General features: G+C 38.9%; 1 protein-coding gene across 1 annotated transcript in view; it reads right to left on the bottom strand.

Moving 5' to 3' along the window:
* Positions 1-3,596: 3,596 nt before the first annotated feature.
* Positions 3,597-22,614, bottom strand: part of KIF14 (kinesin family member 14) — a 31,820-nt gene continuing 12,802 nt past the window's right edge. Inside the window, exons 18-27 of the mRNA XM_031048062.2 lie at positions 22,260-22,398; positions 20,142-20,242; positions 19,195-19,295; positions 18,220-18,441; positions 17,900-18,084; positions 17,171-17,329; positions 16,512-16,631; positions 9,258-9,332; positions 8,578-8,713; positions 3,597-8,440 (exon numbers count right to left, since the gene is read on the bottom strand). Of these exons, the coding sequence (XP_030903922.2) occupies positions 8,049-8,440; positions 8,578-8,713; positions 9,258-9,332; positions 16,512-16,631; positions 17,171-17,329; positions 17,900-18,084; positions 18,220-18,441; positions 19,195-19,295; positions 20,142-20,242; positions 22,260-22,398 (1,630 nt within the window). The 3' untranslated portion in view covers positions 3,597-8,048. The remainder of the gene's footprint in view (positions 8,441-8,577; positions 8,714-9,257; positions 9,333-16,511; positions 16,632-17,170; positions 17,330-17,899; positions 18,085-18,219; positions 18,442-19,194; positions 19,296-20,141; positions 20,243-22,259; positions 22,399-22,614) is intronic.

Below are 22,614 nucleotides of genomic sequence, written 5' to 3'. Positions count from 1 at the left end.
ACAAGAAGACCTTTATTGAAGAGAAAAAATCCTAAGCTATCAAGGCCTAGGAATTTTTGTTACTATCCATCTTTTTCTGAGAAAGCTTTTCAGGGACCAGCAGAATTAAAACAGCTAAAAGAATCATGAAACAAATACTAATAAATGATAAATGGCTTTGGATAGAGAATTAGTCAGAACTAGCAGCTCATTTTTAATTTTACAGTAGAACTAAGTAGGGAAGGATTCCATCCCAGCTATCTCCCGAAGTAGTCAAAGGACATGGCAGCACACCAGCACATAACAGCAAGGGCTCTTGCTGCTGCAGTATTTTAGGGGTCCACAATCTACTGAAAGCTATTCTGACAGCATGCTGTTATGGACCCCTCAAAACCCTCAAAGCTATAGCCAGGTCCCTGCAACCTTTCTGGCCTAATCACAGAAGGGAGGGATCTTCTCATGATATCAGCTGTAGAGGGAACATCATAGGTTCAATCCTGAATTGTTAGACACAGCAGCCTAAGGAGATTACTTAGAGACATTTACAAGTGTTTTATGCAAATAGGAAATAAATGATCCAACGTTCCCGTTGCATTAGTGCATTGCTTATCACTCTTGTGCTACATATAACAAACCTCACAGTGCTAACAAACAGCACCCTGTAAGCTTTCACATTGCAGTCTGGATTCCTTCTCCTGATAACCTGCAAAATTAGAGCAACTACTGTACTGTTGCAGAGCAGAATGAGAAGTACAAAGGAACAACTTGGCATATGTCTTTTTGGACTGTGTGTTACATGTTCAGTGTGGGGTAAGCAGAGTATGAAATGTTTATATACTTCACAAGTTGATTAATTACCTTGTAGAAAGATCTGAGTTTAGGAGATGAAGTTTGTACACTACTGGTCATTATCAAACAAGAACTGAAGGCCAACTATGTTAACACTAATGGAAGGTTTTCTGATTTTTTCTTCATTAATCAAATATTTAAACAAATGCTTATAATACTATTGTCTGGTATTTTAGGGATAAGAAGCAGAATGGAAAGAATTTCCTTGTAAAGGGAAAGGCAAAACAAAAGACCAACAAACCGAGCCCTGCTTATTAAAATTTGCTATCTACCATTGAATATGGCTCTGGAGTTCAGAAACTGCATTTGTTTTTTTCCACACTTACCCATCTGTTCATGGAAAATAAGGAGGTGATTGGTGACAGCCAACATGGTTTCACTAAGGACAAATCATACCTGAGAAGTCTGATAGATTTCTATAATGGGGTTACAGTGTTGATAGGTAACTTTGGTGGAGTGATTGACATTACCTACCTGGACTTGTGCAAGGCATTTGACAGTCCTGCACAATATTTTTATCTCTAATCCGGAAGGGCATGGATTTGACACATAAGGAATTGGCTGGATGGTCACACCCGAAGAGTTGCAGTCAACAGCTCAGTGTCCAAGTGGAAATCAGTGACAAGCGGTATTCTGCAGCTGTTGGTATTGTGACCAGTACTGCTTAAAATCTTTGTCAACAACATGGGCAGGATCTGCCTTTGATAAATCCGTGCTGACTGGACCTGGTCACCTGGTTGTCCTGAACATGGCATAAGACAGCACTCAAGGTGTTCTGCTCCATGACCTTCCCAAGCACCAAGGCCAGCCTGTAGTTCCCTGGATCCTTCTTTCAGCCCTTCTTGTGGATGGGTATCACATTTGCTAGCTTCCAGTCAAGTGGGACCTCCTTGGTTAGCCAGGACTGCTGCTAAATAACTGAAGTGACTCAGTGAGCACTTCCACCAGCTCCCTAGTACCCCTGCATGGATCCCATCATTGTCTTTTACAGCAATAGTAAGTTCTAGTTGGGATTTGGCCCTTCTGATTTTCTCCCTGCATAACCTCATGACATCCTTGTAGTCCTCGAGGGTCCTGCTGTTTCTTTCAAGGGTCATAAACTCTCCTTTTTTACCCTGAGTTCCAGACAAAACTTTCTGGTTCAGCCAGGCCAGTTTTCCTGCCAGCTCATCTTTCAGTACACAGGGACATCCTGCTCCTGTGCCTTCAAGATTTCCTTCTTTAAGAACATACAGCCTTTCTGGACTCCTTTGGCCTCACGTCTGCTTGCCAAGGGACTCTATCTACCAGGCTCTTAAACAAGCCAAAGTATGCCCTCCAAAAGTCCAGGGGAGCAGTTCTGCTGACTCATCTCCTTACTTCCTCAGCAACCAGAAACTCCATTTCATGACTGATGTGCCTAGGACAGCCTCCAATCATCACATCACCCACAAGTCCTTCTCTGCTCACAAACAACAGCCCAGTGGAGCATCTTCCCTAATTGGCTTGCGCCCCAGCTGTATCAGGAAATTATCTTACACACACTTCAGAACCTCCTAGACTGCTCTCTGCTGAATTCCCAGCAGACATGGTAAGTTGAAGTCCCCCACAGGAGCAAGGGCTAGCAATTGTGAGACTTTTCCACCTGCTTATGGAATATTTTGTCTGCCTCTTCATCCTGGTTGGGTGATCTATAACACTTCTCATTATGATATCTACAAGGTATTAAAAATTAACTCATACTGAGATATCCCTGAAATAGTATTTTTTTACGTTGTCTGGGGTATTCCCTGTTGATGAAATGTTAGCTCAGGAGACCTCTCTCTCAATTTTGTCTTGTTTTCACTGCAACAATCAAATTATATGAATGTTGATTAGATTATATACACTATGTCCTATTCTGGAAACCAATACTATCACAAACAAACATACTAAGACAACAACAAACAGAAAAGATGGCAGGAAAAAAGTTCAAGAGTAACCAAATCTTGTTACATATACTGACTCCAGTTCTTAAGAGCAGAAAAAAGAAATAAAGATGGCAATTTTTAATACAGAAAAGCAAAATATTAGAGGTTAAAAAAAAGTAAACAGCCTTTCCTTGGGAAAATGCATAAACACCCAAAGAACAATAAAACCCACCCAATCATGAAATCAGAAAAGTTGTGTCATGGGTTCAGCAGTAGCTCATGCTCTGCCAGGGAGGAGGGAGAGATAGGGCGCCTGGTCTGGGCTAGTCGGGGAGGTATTCCATACCACAGCACGTCCTGCTCGGGGAGGGGACTGGAAACTGGTCGGAAGGGAAGGGGTTAAATCTCCTCTGGGCTGGGCTCAGAGAGGGAACTGGAAGCTGGCCAGGAGGGGAGGGGTGAGCTCGCTCTTCCGGGCTGGGCTCCTGTCGGCAGGTGGTATCGTATTCTCTCTCCCTGTTTATTTCCTCTAACATTGATTTGTTAGTGGTAGCAGTAGTGATTTGTGTTATACCTTAATTGCTGTACTGATTTTACCTCAATCCATGGGAGTTGTATTCCTCCAGCTCTCCTTCCCATCCCTCCGGGAGTGGGAAGGTGGGGGGGGGGGGGGGGAGGGGAAACAAAGGAGTGCGTGTGGGACTCCGGGAGTGAGTGAGGGAACTGCAGATTTAGTTTAAACCACGACAAGTTGCAAAACACAAAAGCAACAGAACTCAACCAACGACAGTATATTAAAGTTTACAAAGAACGAGAAGAAACTTCCTGTCCAAAAAGAATAGCTTGTATCTGTAGAGGTGAATCAGATGTAGTCTCCTCTTCTGCTTGCAGATGCCATTACTGGATCAAATTAAATCTAAACTGCAGCATGTTTTTCTTCATATAGAGTATTCGCATGAGTCAGTGAGTGCTAGAAAAGTTTATGTATCCCAAATCTCTAACACTGGTAAACGTTCTTTAAGAAGCACAGCCAGACTGCTTTTTTTCTAGTGTGTGTACATACAAAATGTCTCAATACAGATGGACTGATGTTGTTTGAAAGATACTCAAGTAATCCAGCATTTATATTCTGAAGATATAGTTCCTCACAGGACTCTTCCCTTTAACTGAAATAAAGTTGTCTCTTATTCCCAAGTAGGGATGAAAATTAATGGTTTAGTGCATGACAGTTAGTTTGTCTCCCATGGCTTTACCAAGTTCCAAAACAGAAGTCAATTTATGTGATACTTTTGTTTGGTAGTTTACCTCATATACTGATGCTGGATGATGTTCAAATGTGTAATTTGGAATTTATTTTAGTACTATTAAATAAAAGTAGAATTGAAATTGTGAAAAGTAGTAAGAGGTCAATACTCTTAAGAATAATTATGTATTTTTATTCCTGTAGTACTATTTTCAAAATAAAGTACTGAACTGAAAAAATAACTAATTCTTATTAACTTCAAGGCACTTCTGTTATGAAGAAAGTTTCATTTGGTTTGTCTTAGTTTTAGCTTCTCAAAGGTAATGACGGAGCAGAAGTCTGAATACCCCACCTCCCCACTTTCTATTTAAAATTAGAACCAAGCCCACCCTCTTTCTTTTCCATTAGTCAATAAAAACCATGGGTCAAGTTCATAAAGTTCTAATTGCTTTTTACCTGAAATCTGACCAAAGACTATTTTCCTGAGGGAGTAAGGAAGGACATTAAAGCAAAAAAAGAATACACAACTCCAAAACATAAAAAACACCACAACAAACAATGCACAATTTACAGATTACATTAATGCATATAACAAAATGAACTCATCATAACTTCAGTAAACAGTACATCCCATTCAGGTCTCTATAAACATTCCTTCATAATGCTCCCCCACCATGCACATTTCTGACTGTTCACTCAGTGTTTCAGCAACACAGAGCTGAAGACCATAGGTTTGAAACCTTTCAAGACCAAATTTAGTGCTTTTAGCAGAGAGGAAGCATACATGCTGAGAGTTATAGCACATCAAAGTCTCATTGGTAAGTCAACATGAGCCTCTACTTCTGAGTCAGAAGGCTCACAGTCCAACCTTGTAGCTGTAAGAGATTTTTATGTGTGGATGCAAGTGAAGTGTAAAGGGATAAGTGAATGTACTGTCTGAACAGTTATCTGCTGGAAGTAAACATTTTAATTACATTAATAAGTTAATAACGTGCTTTAATAAATACTAGTTGTGATCCCACTCCCATCTCAGTTTCCCCAAAGAAATTTACAACATCAATATACATTCCTGCAAGATTAACTTCATAAAATAATAATCTAAAATTTAAATAAATTGCACTGTTTTGGTGTCTTCTTTAGTTTATGGTTTAAAAGAAATTCCATAGATACGATCACAAGATTTTCTGTGTGCTACCTACTATCTGCCAGAAGTTATCCAGACTCTGACTTTACAGATAAATTTACAAAAACAAGATGGTGAAAATATATAGACTGAACTGCAGAATTCTTTATCTAGGCAATATTGGGATCTATTTCATTGCACCAGTATTCCTAGCAGGTGATGCAGGGAACTGCATTCAGCCAAGTCCTCTGCTGACCTGGGCCTAATCCACAACTACCTCCAACTCCTTACCAGTAAAATAACATACCATTCAAGTCAATCCATCCCAAAATCTGCCTGCTGTGATCCCAGTTCCTTGACATTCACAATTTATGGACAGACTAGCCTATAGTTATAAATATACCTTACCTTATGGTATATTACACCAATAGATTATTGGAGCCTCAGCTAGGCTTGTTGATGTATTAATGCAGTATGTTATGAGAGCACTAGCTCACTCTGATGATGTATGGTCACTGTATATATCATTAGAATGAAGTACTTCAATGATGTATAACTGTAACAAGGGCACCAAGCTGAAGAAAACACTAGCAGAAGTAGGCTTTGTTAGCATATAACTCTAAAATGTGAATACAGTATTAACATGGGTAAGAATGATTAGACATGGCTGGCTAGCATGGAAGGGAAAAAACAAACAACTGAGCAGCAAGAATATATTGGCAACATTTTCACTCATCCTGCAAAAGCTAGATTTTATATGATTAAGGTTGTCCTCAGGTAAAAATCTTTCTGAAACCCATTTGTTTGCTTGGTATGTTCCTGAGTTTCAGAAACACTAAAAAACAAAAGTCAGAGCTTATGAAAGTCAGAGTGTATGAAGGACTTGTCTTTCAGATTCAGAAAGAAAAGAAAGACAAAAAATCTCTCATAAGAACACACAGAACTACAAAACCAACGATGTTTTCTGAGCAATGCTTCTCATTAAATACAAGAACAAAACCAAACATGAGATTAGGTCACAATTATTCAGCCTCTAAATGTGTGCTGGTAGGTGTCTTAATAAAAGAACGAAATGTAAGTAAGAAGTGTATTTTGGTTCAGGTTTTTTGTTGTTTTGCTTGTGAGCTACAGAAAACACCTCTTACTAGTACTTTAGATTCTTACACTACAATACTTTGAGCAAAAAGCTGTATGCTCGGTGACAAAGGAAAGTCTCAAAACCAACTCTACACAGAAGGTAGCTGTTAAGGAATTTACACTTAAAGTTGTTAAAATCAGTTACATGATGTAGTTTTACTCTTTACAGTGCTTTTCTTAGTCATATGATTCAGAAGCACCAGTTATGTTTTAAAAACTTAGAGCCAAATACAAAATAATACATCCATAGAAGTAGAAATATAACAGGTTTCAACTTTTAAAGCACAAAAAAAACGGAATATACTTTTTTAACACTTATGCAGACTTGTGAAGGCCTTTACAATAGGAAAGCAATTCTCAGAAACATCACACTTGATGTGATAAGTAACTTATTAGCCACAATAAAAATTGAATAGTTTTGATGACAGGACTAAACTGGAAGACATTTTTTTGACAAAGTATAAGGAATACTAGTCTTAATGAAAACATAAGCGAGTTACTGGTTCAGCAGAATTACCTTTTCCTATTTCCTCCAAAACAGAAAAGCACAAAATCTCTCAGTACCAACATAACTATAGTGTGAAATTTTTCAAAGGAAAAGAATGACTGACTCTTTACTGTAGTCTTTTCATTGGAAACAGTTTCAAAAGCCTGATGAGTTCTGGAAGACTGGAATTCTCAAGATGTTGAGCATCTTCCCTCAGAAGGAAAGATGATAGCTATGAATATTTAACTTGGAAGCTTTATCTTATAAATATAAGATTTATCTTACAAATTTATCATCTCTGTTGTGAGTAGAATGTGGTAGGTCCAGGCCTCCTAGAATCCATTATTAAAGAATAAAAATTCGTATTCAATTTTATCCTTACTGTTAATTTTCACTGGCTTCATCCAGCATGCTAATGGTCAGAGGTCAAATGATTACTACAGTAAAAAGTACAAGGAAGTAATTGACTGGAAAAGTTATCTACAACCTCATGGGATAACTGAGATATTATTTAGGAGAAACTATGTTTCTAATTCACTATAAATAGCACAGAAAGTAATTTGAGCAATCAAGGGATAGCAACAACATGCATATAATCTATTCTGGATCAAGCTGAAGCATGTCATCACTGCTAACTTGAAGCTGAGGTTCTTCAATGGACTACAAAACCACTTAAAGCATTCATCTAATAAGGCTGTAAAGCAATTTTATCCTACAGAAACAGGCTTTGCTCTGTTATAAAAGGTATAAAACCCACTTTAATGTTGCAGTAGCACTCCTACGTCACAATGCAGCAAAGATAAAACAACAATTTTAACAAGAAAAAAAACCCTAAACATCAGGACCCACATCATCTACCTTTCAAGTATCTGAGATAGGAAGGCAATCTCATCTGGATGCGTGCATCATAAGTGCTCCTTACAAATGCCCTTCAAAGGAATCTTCTTCCACTGTTAGGCAAAATCCCTAAGTCAAAAGTTTAAGATGAGATGTGAATGTCCTACCACATGTTTGCTGTGTGTCCTCATTATTCCTCAATAGTTTTTATTTTTCCTACTCACATTACTTCCAATAGGTTTTTTTACTTACTGCATTAAATTATATCTTATAGGCTTAGGTAATAACAGACTTTCATTAAAAACAAAAGGCACTGAAGTTTAACAGCCCCTTAAGGAATTGCATTTTTTCTTGTAAAATTGAGGGTACTTATCCTCGTACAATCATGTCATTTGCTTTCATACCATTTAATAATATTAGCAATAAATTTCAGGGTTTTGTGATATACTGCTTTCCCTTCAAATAAAAGTTAAGAGGTTCCCTGAATTTCTTGATAATAGCATTTTATACCCACTGTATCCTACCAGGTGAAAGCTCTGCAGGAAAGGGATATGAAGACTGAAGCTTCTCTGTGTGTTTTGGAGTCACCTTCTGTTTCCCAGCAAATTCAACTTCATCTGTTACAACCCGTATTCCTTGAGTCTCAGTAGTTTCATTACTAAGAGTTTGAGATTTCAGTAATAACTGTCCTTGTTCAAGTTCAAAATTTATAATAAGGGAATCAACTAGAAAGTCCAATTCATCCAAGTTCATAAAAGGCACATTTTTTTCCTGGATGGGATTGTTTGCAGAAGAAGATGACAAGGCAAATAAACGGAAATAGTTGTTAAAATACCCAGCTATGACACAAATATTTTCTGCAAAGCTCCTAAGAGGGCTTGTGTTTCTGTACGACCCTATGAAAAACAAAAGCAAGAAGAATCAAATGCAACATTTAGCAAAGACAGACCAAGTAGCCCTCCCTCCCCCTCTTGCTTTGGTTTCCTGTGATCCACGGGTTACTATAAAAACAGGTAATAACCAAACTAAATACCTTGTAAGATAGAAGAAACAATTTGGCAGACTTCAGCTAGGCACTGCTCCAATTCCAAATATTTTGCAGCAATGTTAGTGCTTTTCTTTATTTCCCGATATAGAGATTCTTCTGGTAATTGAAAGTCTCTTTCTTTCTTTATTAAAAAGAGTAATTTAAAGAGAATCAAATACATGACAATATATTAACCAGTAAACATGCCTATTATGGATTGAGTCATTTAAAACAGACCAATACTGAAACACAAGATGTAAGCAATGCCACAATGCCAATAGAACAGTAAAATCCAGACACGGTTTGGCTAATTTTTGCTTAAAAAGTTAATCTATTTTAGGAAGCAGGTTAAATAATCTATCTGGTCTTTTAATTCAAAATACCAATAATTATGGCCATAAATTATTGCATTAGTTATAATTAGGCAATTAGGCTGTTTATGATGAGCACAAGAAGAAAAATAAGATACTGGTATCTCCATACTTAAAGTAAAATTAAAATCTAATCGTTTTGAGTGGAAGTGAAGTAACCATAAAAGTTAGCGTCCCATTCATTCACAAGACTGCAACAGGAAGTGTTAACATGCAACTGTAAAAGCTAGCTCCAAATCCTCCTCTTTGTTACATGCATCCCTTAAATTTAATCCTCAGACTCAAAGCATACATTTTGTGAAACATTTATCTTACCTTTCCACAATAAGAGAGGTTATTTTCAAGGAATCTGGCTATTGCCACAACATTATCCTTTATTTGATTTTGAATCTGTAAAGAGACTTCATATTATACTGTATGTATTTGTATATATTGTGTATTTTAGAAAGCCAGCAATGAACATTGACATGCTAATGAGAAAAATGCTCAAAGGCAGGAGTCATGTTTTTTGCAACATAATAGGCAATTTTTCAAATAAAATGTTAACTTCATCTGCAAGGTTTTAAATAACACCTTAATACAGGAGGATCAAACAAGCAAATTTAAGTGTTCACTAAAGAAAGATCATCCTGCAATTTTTGTATTGCTGTCATTCTAAATGTCATGGGTAATCTTCCAGTTAACACTCTGGTGTTCTCTCCCAGCTTCACATTAGTTCCAGCCAAAAAAAGAGGCTTATAAAAGGTGGAAGCAAGGACAGGCGGCCTGGGGTAAATACAGGGATGTTGTCCAGGAAGTTAGGGACCAGGTTAGGAAAGCTAAGGCCCAGTTAGAACTAAACTTGGCTAAGAATGTTAAAGATAACAGGAAGGGATTTTATAGGTATGTAGCAGCTAAAAAACAGACTCGGACAACATAGGCCCCCTCCAGAAGCTTTCGGGAGAACTGGCTACACAGGACTTGGAGAAGGCTGAGGTTCTGAATGACTTCTTTGCCTCAGTCTTCACTGGCAAAGGCTCTGACTGCAGCACCCAAGTCTTGGAAGGTGGACGCAAGGACTGTGAGAATGAAGACCTGGGGCCCACTGTACGAGACGATCTGGTTTGAGACCATCTTAAGAACCTGAACATACACACGTCAATGGGACCTGATGAAATCTATGCGCGGGTCCTGAAGGAGCTGGTGAATGAAGTTGCAAAGCCACTGGCCATCATATTTGAAAAATCATGGCAGACAGGTGAAGTTCCTGATGACTGGAAAACGGGAAATATAACCCCATTTTCAAGAAGGGGAAAATGGATGAGCCGGAGAATTACAGACCAGTCAGTCTCACCTCTGTGCCTGGCAAAATCTGGGAGCAGATTCTCCTGGAAGGCACGCTAGGGCACATGAAAAACAACAAGGTGCTTGGTGACAGCCAACATGGCTTCACTAGGGGGAAATCCTGCCTGACCAATTTGGTGGCCTTCTATGACAGGGCTACTGAAATAATGGACAGGGCTGGAGCAGTTGACGTCATCTTCCTGGGCTTGTGCAAAGCATTTGACACTGTCCCACATGACATCCTTGTCTCTAAATTGGAGAGACATCAATTTGACAGGTGGACCACTCAGTGGATAAAGAACCAGCTGGATGGCCGCACGCAAAGAGTTGTGGTCAACAGCTCAATGTCCAGCTGGAAACCAGTAACAAGTCGTGTCCCTCAGGGATCAGTGTTGGGACCGGTCTTGTTCAGCATCTTTATCGCTGACATGGACAGTGGGATTGAGTGCGCCCTCAGCAAGTTTGCCAATGACACCAAGCTGTGTGGTTCGGTTGATACGCTGGAGGGAAGGAATTCCATTCAGAGGGACCTTGACACACTTGTGAGGTGGGCTGATGCCAACCTCATGAAGTCTAACCATGTCAAGTGCAAGGTCCTACACCTGGGTGGGAGCAATCCCACGCACAGCTACAGGTTGGGCAGAGAAGAAATTCAGAGCAGCCTTGCAGAGAAGGACTTGGGGGTGTTGGTCTATGAGAAAATGAACATGAGCCGGCAGTGTGCGCTTGCAGCCCAGAAAGCCAACTGTATTCTGGGCTGCATCAAAAGAAGTGCGACCAGCAGGTTGAAGGAGGTGATCCTGCCCCTCTACTCTGCTCTTGTGAGATCTCACTTGGAGTATTGTGTGCAGTTCTGGTGTCCTCAGCATAAAAAGGACATGGAACTGTTGGAACAAGTCCAGAGGAGGCCACGAGGATGATCAGGGGACTGAAGCACCTCCCATATGAAGACAGGCTGAGAAAGTTGGGGCTGCTCAGCCTGGAGAAGAGAAGGTTGCGTGAAGACCTCATAGCAGCCTTCCAGTATCTGAAGGGGGCCTACAGGGATGCTGGTGAGGGACTATTCATTAGGGGCTGTAGTGATAGTTCAAGAGGTAATAGGTTAAAACTTAAACAGCAGAGGTTTAGATTGGATATAAGGAAGAAATTCTTTACTGTTAGGGTGGTGAGGTACTGGAATGGGTTGCCCAGAGAGGTTGTGAATGCTTCATCCCTGGCAGTGTTCAAGACCAGGTTGGATGAAGCCTTGGGTGATATGGTTTTGTGTGAGGTGTCCCTGCCCATAGCAGGGGATTGGAACTAGATGATCTTAAGTTCCTTTCCAACCCTAACTATTCTATGACAAGAATATACAGAAATCATACAGACACATAGGAATCTGCTGAAAGTAAACAGCATTATCTGGAAACCAGACTGCTCGATTCTTTTTGCTGGAAAAATGAAGCATTTGGGAGTTAAACAAGCAGATAAGTACATAAAAAAATTAGACAGTTTCACTATTATCTGTGGAATTAAGACCGACAACAGTGAAAACCAGAGTAAGAAGTTTACTTGAAACAAGCAATTTATCACTCCTCTTGAACAGATTTGAACCTTTTATCCTAGGTCATTTATTACAGATTTTTGCATAGTAAATTCTTGGAAATAAATATTTTATATATCCCAGCTCATTTAGGAGATTTTCTTATTGCTCACAGTTCTGCAAGTTTTTCAGCTTACAGGAACAACTAAATTGAGGTCTTGCTATGAGAAATAAGAGATTTTCATTGATATAAATGCATTTCATGTTACAATAAATTTGGACAGGAACAACTCATTAATAATACATAAATAATTTCCTGTAACTTTCCTATGAAGTGTTACAAAGAAATTGCTCAAATGAAAATACCACTGCTGCTTATCAGCCTGAAAAATATTTGAAGGTCAGTTGTAATTTCAGTGAATGACACTAAATCAAGCAGGAAATTTCTGGCTTCTGTACTACTACATAGCTACTTTAGTCAACTATTTTCCCTCTGAAGTCCCCAGTTCATAGAAGTGCTTCAGTGTACCCTGAGCATTAAGCACATGAGAAGACAAGCTTTGAAAAGGTAACACTGAACTAATTTAATATTTAGATAGCATGCTGTTTAGGACTAGGACTATAAAAACAATGTATGACAAAATGAAGTCTTCAAGCTTTCTCATAATCTTCCTAACAGTGAATGTAGTAATAGCAGAGGTGATGGCTATTATCAACATAACAATTAACTTTCAGGATTATAGAGCATTATTACATGTTAAATATTCAATCTTTTCGCAAAGCAAACTTAACAGCAGTATACAGAGTAAAAGGCCCACTTGCTCCTTTGTGCCAGTTTTCATTTTTTCCCTCTCCTTCATGGTTATACTGTGAAGTGACACAAATGTCGACCAGATCCATCCCACAGGGATGTCTGCTGCCTACCTGGGGTTCAGATTAGAGATGTTAAAAGGAAACTCTCTGATCTGGTGCAGCCCTCTGACTACTATCCACTGCTGGTTTTTCAGGTTGGCAATGATGAGATTATTACAAGGAGGGCAAGGGCAATGAAGAGAGACTTCAGGGCCCTGGGACGGCTGGTTAAAGGGTCTGAAGCACAAGCGGTGTTTGCCTCGATACCTGTTACAAGCAAGGGTGAAGAGATAAATAGGAAGAATCTGCAGATTAATGTATGGCTATGTGACTGGTGCCAAAGGCAGGGTTTTGGGTTTTTCAATCACGGGCTGCTATATGAGACACCTGGTTTCCCAGTGGCAGGTGGGATACACCAGTCTCAGAGGGGAAAAAGGTTTTTGGAGCAGGAGTTAGCAGGGCTCATTGACAGGGCTTTAAACTAGATATGAAGGGGGAAGGGAATCTTCCCTTTTGGGCCTGTTAGGGACAAGCCCAAGAGAAACATGCTAGGGCTTGAAGGATGGCGGACTAGGGAGGACTCTCAATCTATTGTTTCATTTGAGGGAAAGGATAGTTGTTTAGACCATGTCCTGCAGGGGAAAAAGGGTACTAGGACAAGAGTCAGCAGAGCTAACTCACAGAGCTTCAGGTTAGATTCAAAGTGCAAGGGGATTATAGCTGGGTTTGAACTAGTGGGTCATTGTTCTAGTATTAATGAAGACCACAAGGCCTCCTGCCTCTCAAGGGTGCCATCAGTGTGCTCTGCTCACTCCCTGAAATGCCTGGACACCAATGCATGCAGCATGGGGAATAAACAGAAGGAGTTAGAAGTCTGTGTGCGGTCTAAAGGTTGTGATCTAGTGGCAATTACAGAGACATGGTGGGACAGCTCACATGACTGGAATGTGGTCATGCATGGCTATGTCCTTTTTAGGAAAGATAGGTCAGCAAAGCGAGGTGGTGGAGTTGCTCTTTATGTGAGAGAGCAACTAGAATGTATTGAGTTCTGTCCAGGGGCAGATGAGGAGAAAGTGGAATGTCTGTGGGTACGAATTAAGGGACAGACTGGTACAGGTGATACAGTTGTGGGAGTCTATTATAGACCTCCTGATCAGGACAAAGGAGTTGATGAGGCTTTCTACAGGCAACTGAAAGCAGCCTCGTGACTACATACTTTGGTCCTCATGGGGGATTTTAACTACCCTGATATTTGCTGGAAGACTCACACAGCCGATTATTCACAGCCTAGGAAGTTCATCCAGTGCATTGATGATAACTTCTTAATGCAAATGGTGGACAAACCAACTAGGAGAGGAGCGCTGCTAGATTTAGTACTCACCAACAAGGAGGATTTGGTTGAAGTGGTGATGGTCAATGGCAGCCCTGGCTGCAGTGACCATGAGATGGTGGAGTTTAGGATCCTGTGTGGGAGGAATAGAATACCTAGCAAGGCCACAGTTCTGGATTTCTGAAGGGCCAACTTCAACAGCTAAGGGAAATCTCATGAGAAAAGGTACTAGGTGGTAAAGGGGCTCAAGATAGTTGGTCAGCATTCAAGAATCACTTCTTCCAAGCTCAGGATCAGAGCATCCCAATGGGTAGGAAATCAAGTAAGGGAGCTAGGAGACCAGTGTGGTTAAACAAGGAACTGCTGGGCAAACTCATGTGGAAAAAGAGAATCTATGGATTATGGAAGTAGGGGCTGGCCACTTGGGAGGAATATAAGACAGTTGTTAGAGGATGTAGGGAGGCAATTAAGACAACTAAGGCCTCCTTAGAACTTTATCTTGCTAGTTGGGTTAAGGACAATAGAAAGGGCTTCTTCAAATACATAGCAAATAAAACTAACACAAGAGGCAATATAGGCCCACTGCTGAACAAGGTGGGTGCCCTGGAAACAGGATATAAAGGCAGAGGTGCTGAATGCCTTCTTTGCCTCTGTCTTTACTCCTGCAGACTCCCCCTGGGGGCCCCAGATTCCTATAGCCCCAGAAGGAGTCAGGATAAAGGAAGAGTTTGCTTTGGTAGATGGGGATTGGGTTAGGGATCAGCTATGCAGTCTGGACATCTATAAATCGATGGGTCCGGACAGAATGCACCCAAGGGTGCTGAGGGAGCTGGTGGAGGTCATTGCTAGGCCACTCTCCATCATCTTTGGTAAGTTGTGGGAAATGGGAGAGGTGCCTAAGGATTGGAGGATGGCAAATGTCACACCAGTCTTTAAGGGCAAGAAGGAGGACCCAGGTAATTATAGACTGGTCAGCCTTACCTCCATCCCTGGAAAGGTGATGGAACAACTTATTCTTGACTCCATCTCCAGGCATATCAAGGATATGTCATATCAAGGTCATTAAGAACAGCCAACATGGTTTTATGAGGGGGAAGTCATGTTTGACCAACCTTACAGCCTTCTATGAGGAAGTAACTAGGTGGAAGGATGATGGTAGAGCGGTAGATGTGGTTTTTCTTGATTTCAGTAAGGCATTTGATACTGTCTCCCACAGCATCCTCATAGATAAGCTAAGGAAGTGTGGGCTTGATGATCAGGTAGTGAGGTGGATCAAGAACTGGTTGAAAGGAAGAAGGCATAGAGCTGTGGTCAATGGCACGGAATCTAGCTGGAGGTCTGTGACTAGTGGAGTCCCTCAGGGGTCAGTGCTGGGACCAGTGCTGTTTAATATTTTCATCAACAACCTGGATGAGGGAACCCAGTGTACTCTGGATACTGTACACAGAAGACTGTGTTGCCATTCAGCGAGACCTGGACAGGCTGGAGAGTTGGGCAGGGAGAAACTTGATGAAATTCAACAAGGGCAAGTGTAGAGTCTTGCATCTGGGGAAGAACAACCCCATGTACCAGTACAGGTTGGGGGTTGACCTGCTGGAAAGTAGTGAAGGGGAAAGGGACCTGGGGGTCCTGGTGGATAGGAGGATGACCATGAGCCAGCAATGTGCCCTTGTGGCCAAGAAGGCAAATGGCATCCTAGGGTGCATTAGAAAGGGTGTGGTTAGTAGGTCAAGAGAGGTTCTCCTCCCCCTCTACTCTGCCTTGGTGAGGACACATCTGGAATATTGCGTCCAGTTCTGGGCCCCTCTGTTCAAGGACAGGGAATTGCTTGAAAGAGTCCAGCACAGAGCCACAAAGATGATTAAGGGAATGGAACACCTCCCTTATGAGGAGAGGCTGAGGGAGCTGGGGCTCTTTAGCTTGGAGAAGAGGAGAATGAGGGGTGATCTCATCAATGTTTATAAATATGTAAAGGGTGGGTGTCAGGAGCTAGGATGGAGCTAGGCTTTTTTCAGTGATGTCCAGTGACAGGACAAGGGGCAATGGGTGTAAACTGGAGCATAGGAGGTTCCATGTGAACATCAGGAAGAACTTCTTTACTGTAAGAGTGACAGAGCACTGGAACAGGTTGCCCAGGGAGATTGTGGAGTCTCCTACGTTGGAGATATTCAAGTCCCACCTGGACAAGCTCCTGTGTGATGTACTCTAGGTTACCCTGCTCTTGCAAGGGGGTTGGAGTAGATGATCTTTCGAGGTCCCTTCCAACCCTTGGGATTCTGTGAAATGTCCTCCAATGCACAGATAAACCACTCTAGATAAATACACTTACTTAAACATTCAGTCTACATATGGTGAAAAGCAAACACTAAAAATTTCAAGATCATAGTTAATATTCCGACTTACCACGCATCTCAAACCCCTGTTACTAATCATAGCTGTATTCCTACTATAAAATTTCTAGACAAAATTACTGAAAAATAACAGGACATGATCAAGTGCCTCTAAGATATAGCAGTAATTTCTAATCTTACTTTCGTCTCACCTCATTCTGTGGATGTTGTTTCACAAGTTCTTTCTGCACCATTCTTGCTTTTTCCTGTACAGTATCAATGAGAAACTCCAGCCCTGAGCATACGCCATCATAAACGGCAAGTATGAAGTCCTTTTAAAATAAGAGTTCAAAGCATAATGATTGAAGAAACTGATGTGGCCTTGAATTAAAACAATTTTCTGTAGGGGGCTAGAAACATAATTGTGAACAAACTGTTCAGTGCTGTTACATCTCATTCTTTGACCACAAGGGCTCAGCACTTTTGTTCTCCTTTCCTAACTCTCTTTAGATTTCTGAAAATTCATTGTGGTACTTAATCACAGATTACTGAAACTATCACTGCATTTCTGTGAACTAAGGAGACTCATATAATCTTAATGCAGAATAATCCTAAAAGCACAGTATTTCTTTTTCTTTGTGGAAGTTGAACAGCTTTAAAGCGCATTTTTTTTAAATAAAACGTTATTTCAAGGGTATTAACACACACCAATTTTCACAATAAAAATGAAGTATTTATCTAAACTCTAAAAACAATTCAGTTTATCAAATTGTTGTATGTAACAATGCACTTCTGAACACAGTTAGTGAAAATGTGATATCAACATTAAAATTACTATTCTAATCATTATTTCTAATAAACAATTTTTCACCTGTAGACTGGTTGCAGCAATGTTGTTCTCTTCAGAAAATGAAATATCAGCTCTCGTGACTACTGCCAAGTATCCTATATATTTCATTGTTTGTTTTACTGTTTGGTTTACTTTGCTCAGTGCTTCTGTTACCATGGAGGATATATCTGAAGAACATCCCTAAGAAATAAAGGCATATCATTCACTGAAGCTAGCAAGCATCTCTAGTCAATGGGCATTTTTTGTAACACAAGAGTTCATAACACACAATAGCTTGAGACATTTTCAGCTTTCCATCTTCCTACTTCCAATCTACCACAGCTAAAAGATCATACCTTGCAACCAGAGAAGAAAGGCTTAGAATACTACACATTTAAAAAAAAAATTCACTCTTCATAAAGCTGCACCATGAACAAGAGTAATATTTACTGAACACTACTTTATTAACAGTAGCAGTTCACAATATAAACTAGCATTTGCTCTTGGTACTCCATGTTTTATTGTCCCCTGTTATGATTAAGAACCTATGGTATTGTCAGGGCCTGTGGCACAGAAGGGTCTGCATTGCTTTGAACTAGTGTATTGGAAGTACCAGTTTAGCTAGCAGAAACACACCCTTTGCTGTTTGTCTTCCTTAAGTGTGTCCATTTGTCATTGCGTACTTTGGACTTTTGAGTGTTTTTAGCAAGTCTGTAGTTAACACTGAATAGGACTTTTCAACACATAGATGTACCTCTTAATATACTTTACCTGCAACAGTAGCTGTAAATAACCTCCCAAGTTCTTTACTTCCTGTTTTATTTCTTCATCAACTTTTGTCGGTCCAGGGCACTTTTGGATATTGTTAAGCCAAAGTTTGGTAAGAATCACAAGCTGGTCAAAAGCAGAGATAATTCTGATGCTATAGGACTGAGCAGCATGATCAAGAGAGAAAACTACAAGAGAAAAAGAGATCTATCAGAAGGTTTCCCTTTGCAAGTGAATTCTGATAGACAAAGATAAAAATGTACACCTGAAAGACAAGTCATTAGTGATGCTTAAAGTAAACTGTTCAGAAAAATCAAACTTACAGTTTTCTTGACATTCTTCATCTTGCTGTTCATAGGCTTTTGAAATGGCAGACACTCCAGAGAAAATGACAAACAAATTAGTAAGGACATTATCTACTATGCTCCTTCCTCCTTCGTGATTCTGTTCCAGTAAATCTAAAGCTGAATTTATAAATTCCTTGCAGATTCCAGGAAGAAAAGATTCACAAAAGCTTGGGCACATGCTGGACTTCTTATGTGAACCTGTATGATGTAAAAGCAAAACATCTGTAAATACTTTCTTGCATATGAGTGAGCAGTCCATGTGTGTTTGTGATGAGTATTTTATACTGCTTCTTCTGCAACTACAAGATAGTAAGTCAGAAAACATATGGATACAATGGTCTGAATAGTTTCTAGATTCACTTAGTAAGAAAGACTAATTCCATCATGAAAATCTTTAACATTATCCACCTGTTCCAACAATCACACCTACAGAGAGACAGAAAGTAACTGAATGCATCAAAATATTTGGAAGACTGAAGCATCTAGTATTTCAGAAAAAAAAAACAAAAACAAAAACAACCCCAAACAAACCCAAAAACCTGACAAAAAGCTTGGGGTAGCTTCAGTAGTTGAATGAATAGCAACAACTCAAGCAAATTCTCCAAATTATTATACCAGAATTCAGCCTTTAGCAATTTGATGCGTAGACTATCATCTTTCTTCAGTTAACACACACATTTAAGTGGAGTAATGTTTTAAGCAAATAGCTTAAGTAAGGGTCATCAGTGTTTGTCAGGAGTTTTTTGCCTTAAGAAAGGATAATAAAAAAAAAGTACAAAAATCTTCTGACAACAGCTTGACATTATAACCTGTCCTTGTAAACAGGACATTTTTCATTTCCTTTTCCAAACCACACTTTTAAAAAAATGACTACTAGAAGTGCATACATTTTTACACATGTAGTAGTTTCAAGTTCTCAGTATGAAATGAAAGGTGTTCCTATCATATAACAAGTACCTGATATATAGGAAGTCTGCATATTCTGAATTGGTTTTAATTTTATCTCAGACAAACATCCAGAAATTCTCCTGTTCTTCATGAAACTTCTACTTCTAGGAAAGGATGATAAAGTGAAAACATGAAAATAACAACCACAATTTACTCCTTAAAAACAATGCTTTCATAAGGCAGAAGTCTGAAGAAACATTAAACCCCACACATTTAACTCTGATAATATCTAGATAAATGGTTTAGAAAGCCTTACACATGTTTTGACAAAATATACTTATGGGTTTGGAAAAACTTTTGTTCCTATTTCTTGTCGATGAGGAAAGATAGGAGAACAACTAAACAGAACTCATCAGTTGGAGCAGTGTATGTGCTAAGTTAGGACAGGAATAGCTGTCCAAGTGGCTATTTAAAACTACTTGTGCTACTAATAAAATAGATGCATATTTGTAACCTTAACCTGTGGGTCCTGTGTGGGTTAATTAAAAGTTCTGTGCTACAGACAAATGTATCCATTTTTAAGACAGCTTTATGAAATAATTGGGAACAGCCTTTAATTACTTCCAGCTGGTTGTCAATGGTTACATGTAAAATCCTCTGGCACTGATAAGACATACACTGATATATACTATATCCAAATTCAGAAACATTGCTGTTTAATATGCCAAAAACGTTTAGTGGGTGGTGAGCAATGTCTGGTGCATACTAACACATGCTTCGTCAGTGAAGCCAGTAAAGCACAGTAAAATAACACATTTAATTTAAACTTTCCCCCACCTTCCTTACATAAACATGAATTCTCATTAATTGATAGGTTTCACATTTTAATGAAGTAAAATAAGAATTAATAAAAGACTATGGTAATGGCATACAAACATGTTTAGACAGTTAAACAAGTTAATTTTTGCTTTGTGGTAACCATAGATGAAGGAGCTTCAAATTAGTATCACCTTCTTCTGGAAAGAGAGGAAACAGAGGCATCTGAAAGGTCAGGTTCCCACTCATCAGCAGGGTCATAAAATACATCAGCAGCTTTACTCCTATCATTACTCTGAGAAATACAAAAGGAAACACAGGGGAATAAGAGGGTTAAAAAAAAACAGAGTAATAATAAGGCATTCAACACATGAATGAAGACAGTATGTTCTATTATCAGTAGTCTTAATGTTTTTTTCTTAGGATATATGTAATCTAGAAGATAACTGACTGCCAACCACCTTGAGGTGCAAGAGCTTAAAAACAAACTAAAACAAGATAAACATTTCATGAAGTCACCTGGCTATCCACCACCTGATATATGGGAACAGAAATACAAAATGTTTCCACAGCTCTCTCCACCACATGCCAGATATATTAAAACCCTGGCATCATAATTTAGAGTTTTCATTTATTTTTATAACTGGATTTGTGTAGTTTTTAGCAATGAATATGGCAACACTGTCCTTTCACTGGAAACACTTGCCTCTTAGAAAGTTGGATCATAAAGCAGAGTTCCCTCAGTTTTTTTTCTGGCTTTTCTTTGACCTTTTTCGTTTTGGTTATAATACTGAACATTTATTTATTTCAGATATATACTCATATAAGAGGTATTCTTTCAAATAAAACTAATTCTTTGATGACATGGTACTACTTCTATGATTGAAAATAAAGCATTCTGAAGTGCAAAAAAGACTGTATTTTTCTCTATCACCTTGAATGCTCCAACAGTTGTGATCTCCTCTTCTGCCAGATTGTGACTTAAGTTTGGAAACAGCAAGCATCCAAACATTTATTTATATACTATTTGAAGCAATTTGTATTAATTTTTCAATACTGCTCCAAACTAAACATAATAGATATTGGAATGAAAAGAATTTTATTATCTGGATAATCACAAATTCAAGCACAGAATAAATTTAGACAAGTTTTTCTCAGTCTAAAACTAGTCTTATTTATTTTTCATTTGTGTTTCAATCAAAGACTCTGAACTAGTATAGCATAAAATACAAGATCATTACAGTTCTACAGGGTTTCTCTGGATCCCTCTTCATGTTAACCCATCCCCAGGAACCTTCTTTCATTATTTCACTGCAGTCTAAAACATTAGATTCATAGGGCAGAAATCAAAACACCCACAACAATCAGCTCTGGAAACTGGAAAATCCCAGAATACTCTATCCCCACTAAAAAAGTACTTTTAAGGGCCACCAGATCAGAGATTCCAACCTCCCAAGTAGTTCTTAGGCCTCTTTGTTGTTCAATTCAGGGAAAAAAAATGCAATGGAATAAAATGGAAACACTGTTCACATGGAGTCAACAAAGAAGAAGTTAGGACATTTCTCTCTCAGAAATAGAAAAAAAATACTATTCTCCCAGCAAACAAGAACAGATATTATAGTCTTGTAGTCTGTATTGAATAATTTGCCACCATTGGCTACCTTTCTGTAACTAAAATGACTTTACCTTATGGTTATAGGGGTTTTTGTGGATACAGAATCAAGTGTTGGCACTGTTCACACTTCTCCCTCTCTTCTATATCCCCCTCTTTTGATATGCAACAATTTACTGCATATTTAGAGAGATGCAGTACAAATATATCCATTTTGTCTGATTAAAATCAATGGAATTAGAAAAAGGGATTAATGCGTACCTTAACTGTCAGTTTATTAAAAAAAACTCATGAAAAATGCCTTTAAAAGCACCCATTGAAGAACCTAAAGCAAAGATAAAAGCAAGCAGTACCAAACTTATTTAAGAGAGCCAAAGAAAAATAGATAGAATGTATCAAAGAAAATTCAAGTGATAGCTTTAAAAGGTCATGTTTTCCTCTAGAGCAGATAAATAACTAAACAACCAAAAGAACCACAGAGCAGTTCTTGTTTCACTACTTCTCCCTCTGCACACAAAATTACCTTAATGAAGTCACTGGTTTCTACTGTCCTCTTTCTGTGTGATTAACATATGTGTGTACATGTATTTAACTAAAAATTATCATGCGTCCTGCTGTTTGACATCACATAAAACAAAAATCTAAGATTTTCCTCCTGCATAGAACAGCAAAATCTTATTTTTGACACAGTATTACTGACCTCATATAGTTCCTTCATTGCTGCTAGTTTGTATTCAAACTTCTCTAGGCTCCAGAAAGTTGCTATTCCCAGTTTGATGTTACGAACCTGCACCTGAACAGAAGACACTGCTCCTGTTTTATCATCAATTTTGTCATGCCTAAGAATGTGAGAAATTAAATTAAAAAAATTTAAAAAATCCACATACAAAAAAAGGGAAGAAACAGCAAAAATCCAGAACACCCATTATTCATTGTAAAAATAAACAAGGTACTTGTAAGGCAGGATTATACAGAGAATAAAAATGTCATTACACAGAAATTGCTTGATGCATCATGTATCTCACAAAGCAAATATTAGTGTAGCCTTTAAACTT

This window comes from Melopsittacus undulatus, chromosome 6, assembly GCF_012275295.1.
Source record: "Melopsittacus undulatus isolate bMelUnd1 chromosome 6, bMelUnd1.mat.Z, whole genome shotgun sequence".
Lineage (NCBI taxonomy): Eukaryota > Metazoa > Chordata > Aves > Psittaciformes > Psittaculidae > Melopsittacus > Melopsittacus undulatus.
The sequence above is the reverse complement of the archived record's forward strand: the minus strand, read 5'-3'. Positions and strand labels throughout refer to the sequence as shown.